The sequence below is a fragment of the Gadus macrocephalus genome, chromosome 3 (genome assembly GCF_031168955.1).
Source record: "Gadus macrocephalus chromosome 3, ASM3116895v1".
Taxonomy (NCBI): Eukaryota; Metazoa; Chordata; class Actinopteri; order Gadiformes; family Gadidae; genus Gadus; species Gadus macrocephalus.
The window spans coordinates 22,072,603-22,085,805 of NC_082384.1; the positions used below are offsets into that span (position 1 = coordinate 22,072,603).

Here is a 13,203-nt window from a genome sequence, read left to right on the forward strand (position 1 = left end):
ATTTTAAAAAAGGGAAAATTGACGTTGCGTATAGTGACTTTTCATGATGTTGCGACATTGTGAAATATCGTGACATTGCGATGATCCTTGTCAGAAGGCATCGTTACATTCCGACTGACTATAAACACCCTGCCCACTTCTGAGAGCACATTCACCCATCTTTACCTCGTCTAGTTTGGCCCGAGTCTCGTTGAGCTCTTGGTTGTAGATGGTGTACTCCAGGGCTCTCCTCATCTTGTCCCACTTCTGGTACTGAGCCAGCTCCTCCTTCTCGTCCTCCAGGGTGTGCAGGCGCTCCTCGATGTACTTCAGCAACTCATTAATCTTCTCTCGCTTTCCCTCTGAACACACACCCACACAGACTCATTATAGTAGATCTACATGGCTAGTACCAGCTGTACATTAGAAGGAGCCATTATTGCTTGTTTAACTTCCTTCCTTCCTGTATTAACTTTGAGCTCCATACATTTCCATGCAAAATGCATTCATGTCAAAAGGAAAAATGTGGCTGGTGGTGTGGTCGGTGATGGTGAATTGGTCCTACCCGTCTCTTTCATGAGCGAGATGCTCTCCTCTTTGCGTTCATCGTAAACTCTGGTCCCAGCTACCTCTCGGAGCAGCTTCAGGCGCTGAGAGTCAGGAGCTGTGGCCATTTGGTTGATCTACGTGCAGCACACAGAATATGGTTGTACCCATGATAATGGCCACCGTCATTTCTGTCCATCGACAGAGAGAACTAGAATATATATTTCCTGAAGAATATGTAAAATATATGGTGTGTGCTGTAATACAAAGCGAGGTTGAAAATATGTTTTAATGAAGCCACAGCTTAAGACGTATAGAAATGTTGAATGACTTAAATCAAGTGAAAAGATTTGAACAGTGTTTAAAAGTCTAGATGGAGTAAACAATGTAAACAGGCAGATAAAAGTTTGCAATGGTTGAATCGATCTTAAAGTTTAAACTATTTCACACATTTGAAAAGCCTCTAGGTGAAAATTGGTGGAAGTAGGGTCCCAAAGTTATTAGCCAATAAGAAAAGTGAGTGTGATAAGCCATTACAAGACATTTGAAAATGTTCCGACATCAATAGTGATGTCACTAAGCTAGGTGTATGCTGGATAGATAAGCAACTTTTGCTACAGTCCACTGGGTAGGATGGTAGATCGATCTTTCTAGAATACATCTAAGACGGAGGACACTCCCTCTCCCATTTGTGCAGTCACCAAGGCCCAGCGAAGGCAGATTTTCAAAATGGCTTGTAATTGCTAATCACACCTGCACCTGGGGATAAAATAGGGGCCCCTTTTAAGAGATTTAGCAGCAGGGGTGCTTTTTTTTGCCACTCTCACCTTTCCTTGCTTGACGATGTAGTAGGGGTTACTGCGGGAGAAGCCGGCACTCTCCAGGAGGTTCATGACGTCATTCTTACTGCAACGGCCACACACGTCACACGGTTAACTACATGGACTCACAGGGCCCGGTCAATGCCCGTCATTAAAGATACAGCGTTTTTTTCCGGCAGCGAGCAGAACTTACGTGACCATCTTTTTGTCCAGAAAGTACTGGTCCTTCTTGGCGCCGATGACGCGGCGGAGGGATACTTCTTCTTTGTCAATCTGTCCAGAGCAGAGGGACCAATCATCAACAGGAGGAGATGGGGGGGTGATTACGTCAGACCCACACAGTAGACGGCGGGATTACAGTCACATAAGCCAGGGAGGGTACAAACACCCTGCCATGACTACCGTTATGCAAGAACAATACAGAGCCGTTTACTGACTCAAACACCTGTTGAAAAACAAAATATAGAGCTTTTAACGTTTTAAAGCAAATAGTAAAGTGCGAGCATATCGATGTGAAACGTAACTGCCCAAAAAATATTTTATATTCAATTTCTGCCAAGTCTGTTCACTAGATGCCACTCAATTCCACACACCATACCTTTTATACCAATGTTGTGGACACAAAAATTATCAACAATCCATTCAATTACAGCTGAGTATTTTGGACCAGAATACGGCTACCAATCAGACAGACGTATTTTCTGGCAGCAGGGAAAGAGGGCACTTGCGCAACATAAGAGCCCCCCCAAAACATAAAGACCCACCACATAACATAATAAGCACAGCAAAAAACAAGATTAAATGTAATCACTAACACGAGTTTGACATTTTGTTGACCTCCACACAGCCCCACATAAAAAGAGACCCTATGCATTTCAATGTACCACTTTTGAGAACTGTATAGGGGCTTGACATTTTTTAATTTACAGATATATCTATTGTTTTAATAATGCAAGATATATTCACCGGTAGCCGATTGTCCGAGTTGTCAAAAATGATCTCCACAAAAGCAGAGATGACGCGAGGACCGGTACCCTCCTGGAGTTTGGAGAAAATATTTTTTTTTCTTTAACATGGTGATTAATGCTGCAAATACAACTTAGAAACTGTAATGAAATAGATATATAGCTAGAGATGGATCATTGTAGACAATGTTAACAACAATGTATAAAAATAGATATTTTTTATTTATTGTATTGTTTATTGTTTTTTAATGCTAAAAATGCCAAATATCCCCTTACTTCAACTCCAAAACAAAACAACATTAGGCATGTTTATACAAACATTATGGAAGGCAAGCCAACAAAGGTCTTATTTAATATCGGCCAACACAACAAATGTGTAACATTGTACTATAAACAGAACAATAGATCTATTGAACGCTTAATACTGTGTACTTACGTGGAGTAGGGCCAATCGCTGTTCTGGGCGAAGGTGGCTGAATTCATCGCTGAGCACAAACTGAATTGCTATAGAAAACAAAATGGATTTGGAGACAACATTTAGCTAATGATGGATACATTGCCAACTACACAAAAAAGACATGTATTGATGTGTGGCATAATACACACCGTAGAAGAAGTTACTTTTCCCGGATCCATTTCTCCCAACTGTTAAAAGACAGAAGAGACAATTCAGAAAAGCAGAATCATTTCACATTAGGTTTAGAACATTGCTTTGCATTTCCATATTGGAAATCAACTTTTTGGAGGCTATGATACAGTTATAGACATTGGAAAACCCCAAGAGGTAGACAATAATGCAACAATACATTGGTGTCGAATACAGTTGCAATGGAGATTTGAGTCATTGAAGTCCTAAAGCTTGATTACAACATTTACAACCAGTTCAACTCACCAATGACATTATGTTTGGGACTGAAGGGATCTACCACCGTTTGGTCCCTGTAACTTCGGAACCCCTGGATGATGACCTGCAGAACAATTCACAGAGGTATTAAGTTCAAGGCTTGGAGTCTGGACGCTTAATGAGACCCTCAGACAAGATATCTCCCCGTTTCCACCTGAGACACGACAAAGTTAGACTCAAGTCTAACTTGAGTCTGAACGTGACATGACTGGTGTGTCTCAAAGGATCTACTACGGTTAAGAAGTCATTTGTGGGATGATTATGGAGGCAATGTGCTGTCACTGTAATGGACAGCACACACACACACACACACACACACACACACACACACACACACACACACACACACACACACACACACACACACACACACACACACACACACACGTTGAGTACGTCGGCTTGTTCATAGGATAACGCTTGGACAATGTTGAAAGCTAGACGTCTAATGCATTCTTTATCATGTACACAATCATGTAGGCCATTAATTGTGCCCTTTATCTCCATTTATTATCGGTGTGGTTATGGTATCGGTGGATAAATAACCATAACAATCCACCTGTTTGCACTGCCAGGGCCACTCAGAACGCTCGCGATCGGACCTAGCTAACCCGCGAGAGGGGGCGGGCAGTTCAAAGCGATGCTAGCCCGTTAGCCTAGCTTAGCCCTAAAAGCATGCTACTTTTGTATACCAATGTGGGAGCGGACTTACATCGTAGATCTAAAGCGATACACTGTTACGGAGAAACGTGTGTCTAACCATACAGAAACATTGCAAGAAAAAGAGCAATACAATGAGCCGAGCTAACAGTCTGTCTGCAGCTAGCTTTAGCTTACCTGTTTGATATACATTGTCCTCTAGGTAGAAACTCCTGTTCCAACTTGGAGATAAACTCCCTTCTTCTCGAAAGGGAGAAGGGGGATAACGTAGTTGTCCAAAATTGATCGCAATTAACAGTAATAGCCGTCCTAAAAATACGGAATTATTTGGGTCAGGCAGAATAACATGGAAAATGGCGTCGGGGGCGGGATGAGGTGGAATATACCACTTTCTGTATCGTACGTGGATCAAATAATATTATAAAATATATGATGACTTAGCTAACCATATTCATAAAGAACTTAATGTATGTTTTTATATTTCTATTTGGATGTTTTTACCTATTTGTTTGATGTAATACATTTACGCATAATAGGTTAGGTTTTTAATCCAGTTGGTACAGACCCAGTGAGGGAGAGCGCAGGGCGCCAAGAGTGACCGGCGAGGGAAAGAAAAAAAACAGGTCTTCAGAATGACTTCCGGCCTCGAGAACTTAATAATTCTGATGAAAGTTTTCGGTCCTTCATTTGGGATGTATACATTTGATTAATATAGGTTTTAAAAAACAACAACTAATAGTTTTAAAGTGTAATCGAAAATGTGAGGATCTACCCCCATTGTATTCTGTTAACGTTAGTCTTTGGTAAAATACAAATAAAACTACCCTGCTCTATAGTTGTATAAATCTGCAATCAGGATCATTTCAAACAGACATATTCGTAATATTTGATGTTATATACTACTACTACTGCTACTACTGACCCTTTCCTGTACTTTCCCATGCTCAAAACCCACTTGTCACTAAGCCGTCAAGCTACAAGGTCACTGCAGGTGTCACTGTTGCTTCACCTTTTTCATTGTTATTTAAACCAGAGAATGTCTAATATGCCCGTAGACGGGCTCTGTCTTAACCAAGTTTTCTGAAAAACATACTATGGCACTACAGTGTATTTTAGAAGAGAGGAAATGTAGGCAGTTGGGTAGCCTCATGGTCCACACAACCAAGAATAACGGAAATCCGTTTCATGTTGCATGTTGCAAATTGTATATAATGCAGGCTATTAAACAGATGGAAACAACTTTTAAACTGTGGTACATTGTTTTTATTGACAACCACATTTGTTGAGAAAAGTAGGACAGACAGACAATAATTATCAAATAAATTATGTTCAAATACCAGGCTGGCTGTATCAATAAGCAAATAAAAAGTACAATATCAACCTAAGGCATGTATATTGCAGTTCAACGCTGTGCTCTCTCACTCAAAACGACAGAAGACAAGCCAGCAGCATCCATGGCTGTGGCCGACAGACTTCATAGACTTAAATACTATAACCGTGACATTTCTGTGTCCTTCAGTGATCATCCAGTCCTCTGACTTTGCTGGTGCGAACAACAGACAAACACACACAAAGCGTTGACACGCGTATTTTAGTTTTTCGTCACCGTCGTTTTTTCAAGTAAGACTATAAGCAAGAGTCACAGTTCTCGTGTTTGTGTGTACTATTAAGGCAGTGCTGTTATCGGGCTCAGGTTGAACTGGCGGTGTCCCGGGGTCTGAAGGGGCGGCGGCAGCGGGGCCAGGAACGAGGTAGGAAGGCTGAACGTCGCGGAGGACGGCTCAAAGTTCTGGACGGTGAACTCGCTGGTGAAGAAGGACGCCGACTCCAGCCCGCAGGGCGTGGCCGGCTCCGGCGTGGCCACGACGTGGACCGGGGCGGAGGACAGGACCTCCGACTCGAACTGCAGGAGCTGACCCATGAAGCTGAAGTTGGGCGAGACGAGGGCCCGACACTGTTTGATGACGTCGAAGGCTTCGTCCAGCTGCAGCCGCTGGGTCCTCATGATGTAGGCCATGCAGATGGTGGGCGAGCGAGAGATGCCTGCCTCACAGTGAACCAGGACCTTGCCGCCCGATTGCTTCACACGATCTGGAGCCACAAAAGAGGACAAAGAAGGGACACGTCAATAAAAAATTGGTTTTGGTTGATGACACAGAGTTACGATTCAGCATATGCATCATCACTGATGTACCAGGATCTGAGGTTTCACTATCAGCAGCAGAGCTAATCTATCAACTGATAACGAAAACGCTCGTAACAATGACGTTACGGAAACTGCAGCGTTGGATGACGATGAACATTGAGTATATTTCAGTCCATGTGACTGGCATTTATAGCAGAGGACAGAGTGTGGTAAATATATCACGGACTGTATGTACTGACTGAGTGTGAATTTGTGAGGTTATAAATTGTACCCGTTGTGTAAGGTCAACCCGGTGACAGAGAGCTATCAACCAAAACGGCTCTCACACAAGATATCAAAATACATTTACACGCTTCAAATGCAACAATTCTTCCGTATCACCCGGACCCGGGTCCTTGTACAATTATTCCATTCATGTCTCATATCCTATATAGGAACGGACATGAAGAGGAAGTAATAGGATCTGGCTTGTTGGTAAACACACACACTGTGCTCCACTCCTCGGGGGCTGGGATGAGTCACCACAGCTGTACATGAGACCACTCTCCTGCCACGCCTCAGTGGGGGTGCTGCTGGGTACACTGTGTTACAGAGCCCTGTGTGTGTGTGTGTGTGTGTGTGTGTGTGTGTGTGTGTGTGTGTGTGTTACAGAGACGTGTGTGTGTTACAGAGCCTTGTGTGCGCGCGCGTGTGTGTGTGTGTGTGTGTGTGTGTGTGTGTGTGTGTGTGTGTGTGTGTGTGTGTGTGTGTGTGTGTGTGTGTGTGTGTGTGTGTGTGTGTGTGTGTGTGTGTGTGTGTGTGTGTGTGTGTGTGTGTGTGTGTGTGTGTGTGTGAAAAAGATTCACGCATGCTGTCTGTATATCTAACACCACCCGCCTGCCTACACCTGCTTACACCGTCACCGCGTGTGCCTACACAACTCCTCTCTGTCTGTGTCCTTTTTTTTTTCCTACGCTTTTATTTTCCTGCTGGGCTCCTGTTCATCCGCCCACTTTGCCGACATAATGTGTTTGTCCTAAATCTCCAAAATGTACAAACTGTTCTACTACACCTTCAGGCCCTACATGCCAGCTCTCAAACCCAATACCAAAATCGAGCATCCAACAAGACATCCAGACACACATTAAGAAAACGTGTCCGGGATATCTAAATGAAGAGGTTCATTCGAGGTGCACTAACGCAATAAGAATATACCCATTCATTCGACGATGTGGGGTTCTAGCGGGTCTGCTCATTATGTGCGACTGCTGACCAAGGGGAACCTACAACCTCTAAATGGCCTGCAGGGCTAGGGGTGATGATAATAGGCAGCAATGGCTTCTGACAGAGGAGGAGGAAAACACAGCACATGAATGAATCATGACAGTGGCATCTGGAGAGGAGAGGAGGGGAGGGGAGGGGAGGGGAGGGGAGGGAGGGGTAGGGGCAGTGAGGCCAGGAGAGAATGATGAAGGACGTGGGTTGACCTAACGACCTTCCTTGAAACGAGGGAACCTCATTGGTTGGAGACGCTTATTGTCATGAAGTCAATGTCGTCACTCCTCTTTGTGGACGGACGACAACAGACCCCCACCCCACAGCACTCACACTGACAGGCACTCATACCAGCTCAAGCATTACACACACACACGCATACATATCTGCTGTAAGAGTTTCCTGATTATAGATTGATTTTCCATCCGTCCAGCAGCGCTGGCATGGATTTGGTCTAATCACGATTAACAGCTTTCAGAGGCCCTTCCTGTGCGATGGCTAAACCTGCTGCGAGAACCTATTGAATGCCTTATGTAATGATGTTGGCTGACAGAGGTGCCCTGCATGTAGGTGGGCTAAACAAACCAAACCAATAATAGCAGCCCACCCAATGGAGGTCAGTCCAACACTCCCGTGGGCGAGCGCCGTCTACCGCTGCAACGGTCTATAAATAGCCACGAGAGCATTGTGTGTATATATATATATATTGAAAAAATAAATCCACCATTACCCAACACCTCACTTCTCTCTCTCTCTCTTTCTCTTTCGCTATCTCTCCCTCGCTTTTTTGGTGGTCTCTCTGTATGTGTGTGACAGATTCTCTCCCTCAAATCCGTGTACGAATCACATTGGGTCCACCGGAGCAGCCAGCCAGCTTCCTCTGAAGACATCCTGTCCTATCCTTTTTCTTGTAAACAACAAGAGTGTGTGTGCTTGTGTGTTGGATTAGCCAGCCATTACTAACTACTCATTAGTGTTTGTCACGCTGGCAGGCCACGCCCTAGCAGGGTAAAGCCACAGAGATTAGGCGTGGGAGGCGATGACAGCATCGTCTTAATTTTTTAAACCTAAGAAGATGTGTTATGTGGAGGGTGGGGGATGGGGGGTGAGGGCAGGGGGAAGGGGGGGGGGGGGGGGGGCGGGGGGCTTCCCTCTGAAAAGAACCAGATTGCTGGGTCGAGAGGCGGCAGGATTGAGGGCGGGGGGGGGGGGGGGGGAAGAGGTAGACTGATTAATGCCGACTCTCTGTGTGTCCGTCCTCTGTCTCTACTTTGGAACAAGCCGTTTTCAGACAGTGTAGGTGTTTACAAAGGGGAGAGAGACACACACACACACACACACACACACACACACACACACACACACACACACACACACACACACACACACACACACACACACACACACACACACACACACACACACACACACACACACACACGTGTCTCCGTTTGTTTGCACCGTTGTATAACCCTGCTCAGTAAGTCTGTGTAAAGCTGTTGATCCTCTGTGCACTTTTAATTGGCAGGGTTCTTATGTGGCGTCTTACGTGGCTCAGTGGTGTGACTCACACACCGAGCGCGGCCTACTTCCCCCAAAAGGTGTTGCTTGACCGAAACCAGGACTTGAGAGTAGTGGTTCAGGACAGAACCCCCATCCCGATCGAGGAGCGACGTGTGAGCGTTGAGTGTGCTCGAGCCCTCGACTCACCAATGAATTCGATGGCCTCCTGGAAGTGGGAGCTGATGTCGGCCATGTGATTGTCTTCCACGGGGATCCACTTGTAGTCAAAGTGTTCCTTGGTGGGCTGTAGCTCCCGGCGGGACACGTTGAGCAAGGCCGTTATGCGAAGGTCGCTGAGATAGTCCTGCCTGGATGCGTGGTAGGCACTGCCGAGGTAGAGGAAAGGCAGGATCTCCGCGGGTTTACCCTGAGCATGAGACAGAGGGAGGGGGGAGGGGGGGAGAGAGACGGGTGAGTCTGACGGTTCCATGGTGAAATAGACGCCGCAAATGCTAATTCTCTGACCTCCCTTCAGAGAGTCAAAGCACCCCCCCTCCCCCCCATCCCAACAGCCAATACACCTGACTGCGTATTACGGCCGATTCTAGTCAAAACTATTTGGCCGTGAAGGCAGGAGAGAGGTCAGAGCAGAGGTTTATCTGCATAGCATTGGATCTTATCTGCCCAGATAAGAGGAACCTCTCTTTATTTTCTAAACAGAGAAAAAATATGGATGATAGTTCAGTAATCTAGTCAAATTGGCCAATAACGTATGGGTGGGAAATTTGTAAAAGAGAGGTCGCAAACAGATGTAAGGAATGATTAGATGTTATTATTTATAGGCTACAAGATTTAAATAATGTCGTGATGATTAGAAAAAGATAACAAAAAAGCAATCCGTTCGTGCAATCTGGTGTCATACCTGATCATAGTCTGGTTTGAGGAAGGAGAGCGGATCACAGCACCTGAGGGGTCGTTTCTCTGGTTCAGTGTCGATCTGGACGACAGTTTTCACATCGTTACAAAGTTCTGGATGATTAGACTGGAAGTTCTCGTATCCACCTGTAAAAGGGGGGAAAAACGGTGATTAATTTCAGTGAATCTGATTATAGTTGTATAGGTGTGTGTATGCCTATTCCTCCGTTTTCACACATGAAATTGGGAAACCATTAAAGAGACGGTGGATTGTTAGTAATTACGCATATCAATGCGTAATTAATCGTGGTTAGCGTCGACCACTAATTCGTTTAGGCCAATATCCTGATGTCTGAGGAGGTGACAGACGGAAATAATTGTGTGGTGGAGGTTTGAGCAGGGGGTTTGGTAAGGATGTATAATTCAGTTCTCCTTTCCTTTCTGAGTCGTTGTGAACGACCCATTGGTGGTGCTTTTTCAGATAAGATTATTCTACCACACATTGAATCCTCTGACTCAGCCCTTACAGACACCATATCGCCCTGTTCACATCGGGGACCCAGGCTATGCCTTCTCTGACGTTTATGGATAAAAAAATAACAATAACCATGTGTCAATTAAAATATTATCGTGGAATCAACACTGTGTATGTGTGTGTAGGCCTATGTTTGTGGGATAAAAAAAAATAACATTCTCACATGGGTATGGGTATGAATTTGATTGTTTTGGGTACTTGCTACTCCTAAATATATAGCATATAGGACTGTATTATATTCAAAACAATTCTAGGCGGATATAATTGACATTGGATTGACATTTTTAGGTTACAGCCTTATAGTGTGTGTACCAAACCCAAAATAAATATGAAGCCTGGAAGCGTTTGTTTTTTGTTCTTCACAAAGTCGGAACATAACAAAAAAATTGACCCTAAAAGGTTCTTACCTTTCAGGAAACATATGTTTGCTCCACTGGCTAGATGTGAAAGGGTATTAAGGACGATCTGTGCAATGCTGTCCTTCTTCAGTTTTTGCCAATGAGGTGTCCGCTCATCCAGAACTATGACCGCCGATATGCTCCCCTCCCGAAGCCGTAGAAGAGCTCTCTCATCGGGGATGACAAACTGAACGGGCGCATGCCCTCCTCTACACCTCCGGACGACTACCGAATTCAAGTTGACGTTCAAAGAACCTTTGATGTTAGAGTTCGTGAATTCAAAGTAAGGTCGGCAGTCCACGACGAGAAAGCTTCCAGATTCCTTCCTTAGGATCTTTTTCAGACGCCGGCAGTCTATGCTTGAGACTTTCATGTTGACCGCTGAGTGGTTGTTGTTTTGTTATTATTGCCTGAAGAATTAACTGAGAGTCTAACCGAGCGAAGCGGCCGAGCTGTGTGTGAGCCCTGCGTCCTGTCTGCTTCTACATTTCCTCCGAGGGGATTCCGTCCGAGGAGTTTTAAGTGAATGGGACCTCCGGAGCGTGACGTCACGAACCATATACGGACACCGGTGTGAAACGACAGCCAAGCGCGCCGACCCACACTGGTGTTGCTGCGCTGTGTGACTCCTCCCTCCCTCGTCTCGGTAAATAGTTCATGTTTGAATCAACTGTTACTCATATGCCGCTATCGTTTCGCTTCATAACCTTTTTTCGTTTTACGTTTCCTTCTTCGATAAAAATGAAGATTATAGTAATCGGGGAGCAAATGGCATCAATCTCTTCAAAAACACGAATGGGGAAACGTGTGCAAATGACAACAACATTAGCTCAGTCCCATGCAGAGCAGCAACATTCTACCGGTTGACGGTTGGACCTAATCTCTCAAATGACCCTATCGGTTTAAAGGTCACACTGCAATCCCACATAGACACAATTCAAATACACAGATCAATACGAATCTATCCATAATAAACTGCTTTCGACATGTGTGCATGGATGCATCCGTTTATGTAAATATAACTTGTTGTTTGAAGAGTGTGAAGGTGTCAATATTGCACTCTATCTTTGCACTGCCGAGCGTTTGACTAACAAGTTCAACAGGTATGCAAAAAAAAAGAGGACTAAAGAAGGAAAGAAAGATATGGTAAATAGCAGTGATAAGGACATTCTGTTCAAAGGAATAAGATGGAGCAAGAGAGGGCACTAGAGAGAGAGGGAGAGGGGGGAGGGAGGGGATCGAGAGGGAGAGATAGAGACACACAGATGACAGGAAGGATAAACAACAGACTCCCATCTCCACAGATACTGCCTGCAAGCGTGTGTGTGTGTGTGTGTGTGTGTGTGTGTGTGTGTGTGTGTGTGTGTGTGTGTGTGTGTTTAGGTACATGTGTGGGTGGGTATCTCTGTATATATGGCTAGGAACACAGCCAGGTGGGTAGGTAGATAGACAGGGGAGCGGTCTCATGTACAGCTGTGCGTGATGTTTGGGGTCCAGTGTGTGGAAAAAGGGGAAGGGTGTGTGTGTGTGTGTGTGTGTGTGTGTGTGTGTGTGTGTGTGTGTGTGTGTGTGTGTTGGTTTACCAACAAACAAGATACAATACGTTTCTATTTCTAGAAGAGGACGGTATGAATTTGTCTGTCTCCACATATGAATGTGTGTGTCTCTACAAAAGAGGACCTTATGAATGAAGATATGAGGGATTGGTTTTTCTCTGCTCCATTCATCATATTATTGTATTGTTCAATCATAATTCTGAACGAAGGCATGCAAACATCTGTGCATGCAAACAAACATACATGCATACGTATTAAATACAAACATATTTACTTGCATACATACGTTGTAGGGATGGCTACGGTAGGATGTATAGCTAGAGTGAGACACATGGCTGATGTGATATATGATGGTAAGGTAAGGTGTCTTTGAGCAGGTAAAGGAAGTGCAGATGAATGGAGGGGCTGGGGATTATAGACACAGAATGCCATATGGGCTAGTCTAATCTGGAGCTGTGACATCATTCTGGCTGTATTGGAGACCCCCCCCCCCCCCAGCCCCAACAACACTGGAGCAACCACAGTCAGTCAGTCAGTCAGTCAGTCAGTCAGTCAGTCAGTCAGTCAGTCAGTCAGCAGGTCTCTCTCTCTCGCTCTCTCTCTCTCGCTCTCTCTCTCTCTCTCTCTCTCTCTCTCTCTCTCTCTCTCTCTCTCTCTCTCTCTCTCTCTCTCTCTCTCTCTCTCTCTCTCTCTCTCTCTCTCTCTCTCTCTCTCTCTCTCTCTCTCTCTCCCTCTCTCTCTCTCTCTCTCTCTCTCTCTCTCTCTCTCTCTCTCTCTCTCTCTCCTAAAGTAATTTGCTTATCAGGTGTCCACATACCAAGGCGGTAGATGTTATTAATGGGTTGCAAGATTCACTGCCGTTCCAGTGAAACATCTTATGAAGAGCATAATATTCAGTGTAGGAATCACAACAGTGCTATACCATCGTAACTGGGGGGTTTTCAAATCAGTTCGGTAAACAAGCCACGTAACTAATATTCAGGAACCGCCTATCCTCAGAAGAAGTCCCCCTTTCACCAGA

General features: G+C 44.9%; 2 protein-coding genes across 2 annotated transcripts in view; both read right to left on the minus strand.

Annotated features, from left to right (window-relative positions):
• Positions 1–4,247, minus strand: part of smc3 (structural maintenance of chromosomes 3) — a 30,346-nt gene extending 26,099 nt beyond the window's left edge. The window contains exons 1-9 of the mRNA XM_060046463.1: positions 4,053–4,247; positions 3,204–3,279; positions 2,918–2,956; positions 2,748–2,815; positions 2,313–2,384; positions 1,540–1,619; positions 1,353–1,431; positions 545–662; positions 166–341 (exon numbers count right to left, since the gene is read on the minus strand). Of these exons, the coding sequence (XP_059902446.1) occupies positions 166–341; positions 545–662; positions 1,353–1,431; positions 1,540–1,619; positions 2,313–2,384; positions 2,748–2,815; positions 2,918–2,956; positions 3,204–3,279; positions 4,053–4,067 (723 nt within the window). The 5' untranslated portion in view covers positions 4,068–4,247. The remainder of the gene's footprint in view (positions 1–165; positions 342–544; positions 663–1,352; positions 1,432–1,539; positions 1,620–2,312; positions 2,385–2,747; positions 2,816–2,917; positions 2,957–3,203; positions 3,280–4,052) is intronic.
• An 868-nt stretch (positions 4,248–5,115) lies between these two features.
• dusp5 (dual specificity phosphatase 5) lies at positions 5,116–11,152 on the minus strand. Its single transcript, XM_060046508.1, has 4 exons — positions 10,636–11,152; positions 9,701–9,840; positions 8,986–9,205; positions 5,116–5,966 (listed from the first exon to the last, which is right to left on the minus strand). The coding sequence occupies exons 1-4, from the start codon at positions 10,997–10,999 to the stop codon at positions 5,542–5,544; spliced, it is 1,149 nt and encodes a 382-aa protein (XP_059902491.1). The 5' UTR covers positions 11,000–11,152; the 3' UTR covers positions 5,116–5,541.
• Positions 11,153–13,203: the final 2,051 nt, after the last annotated feature.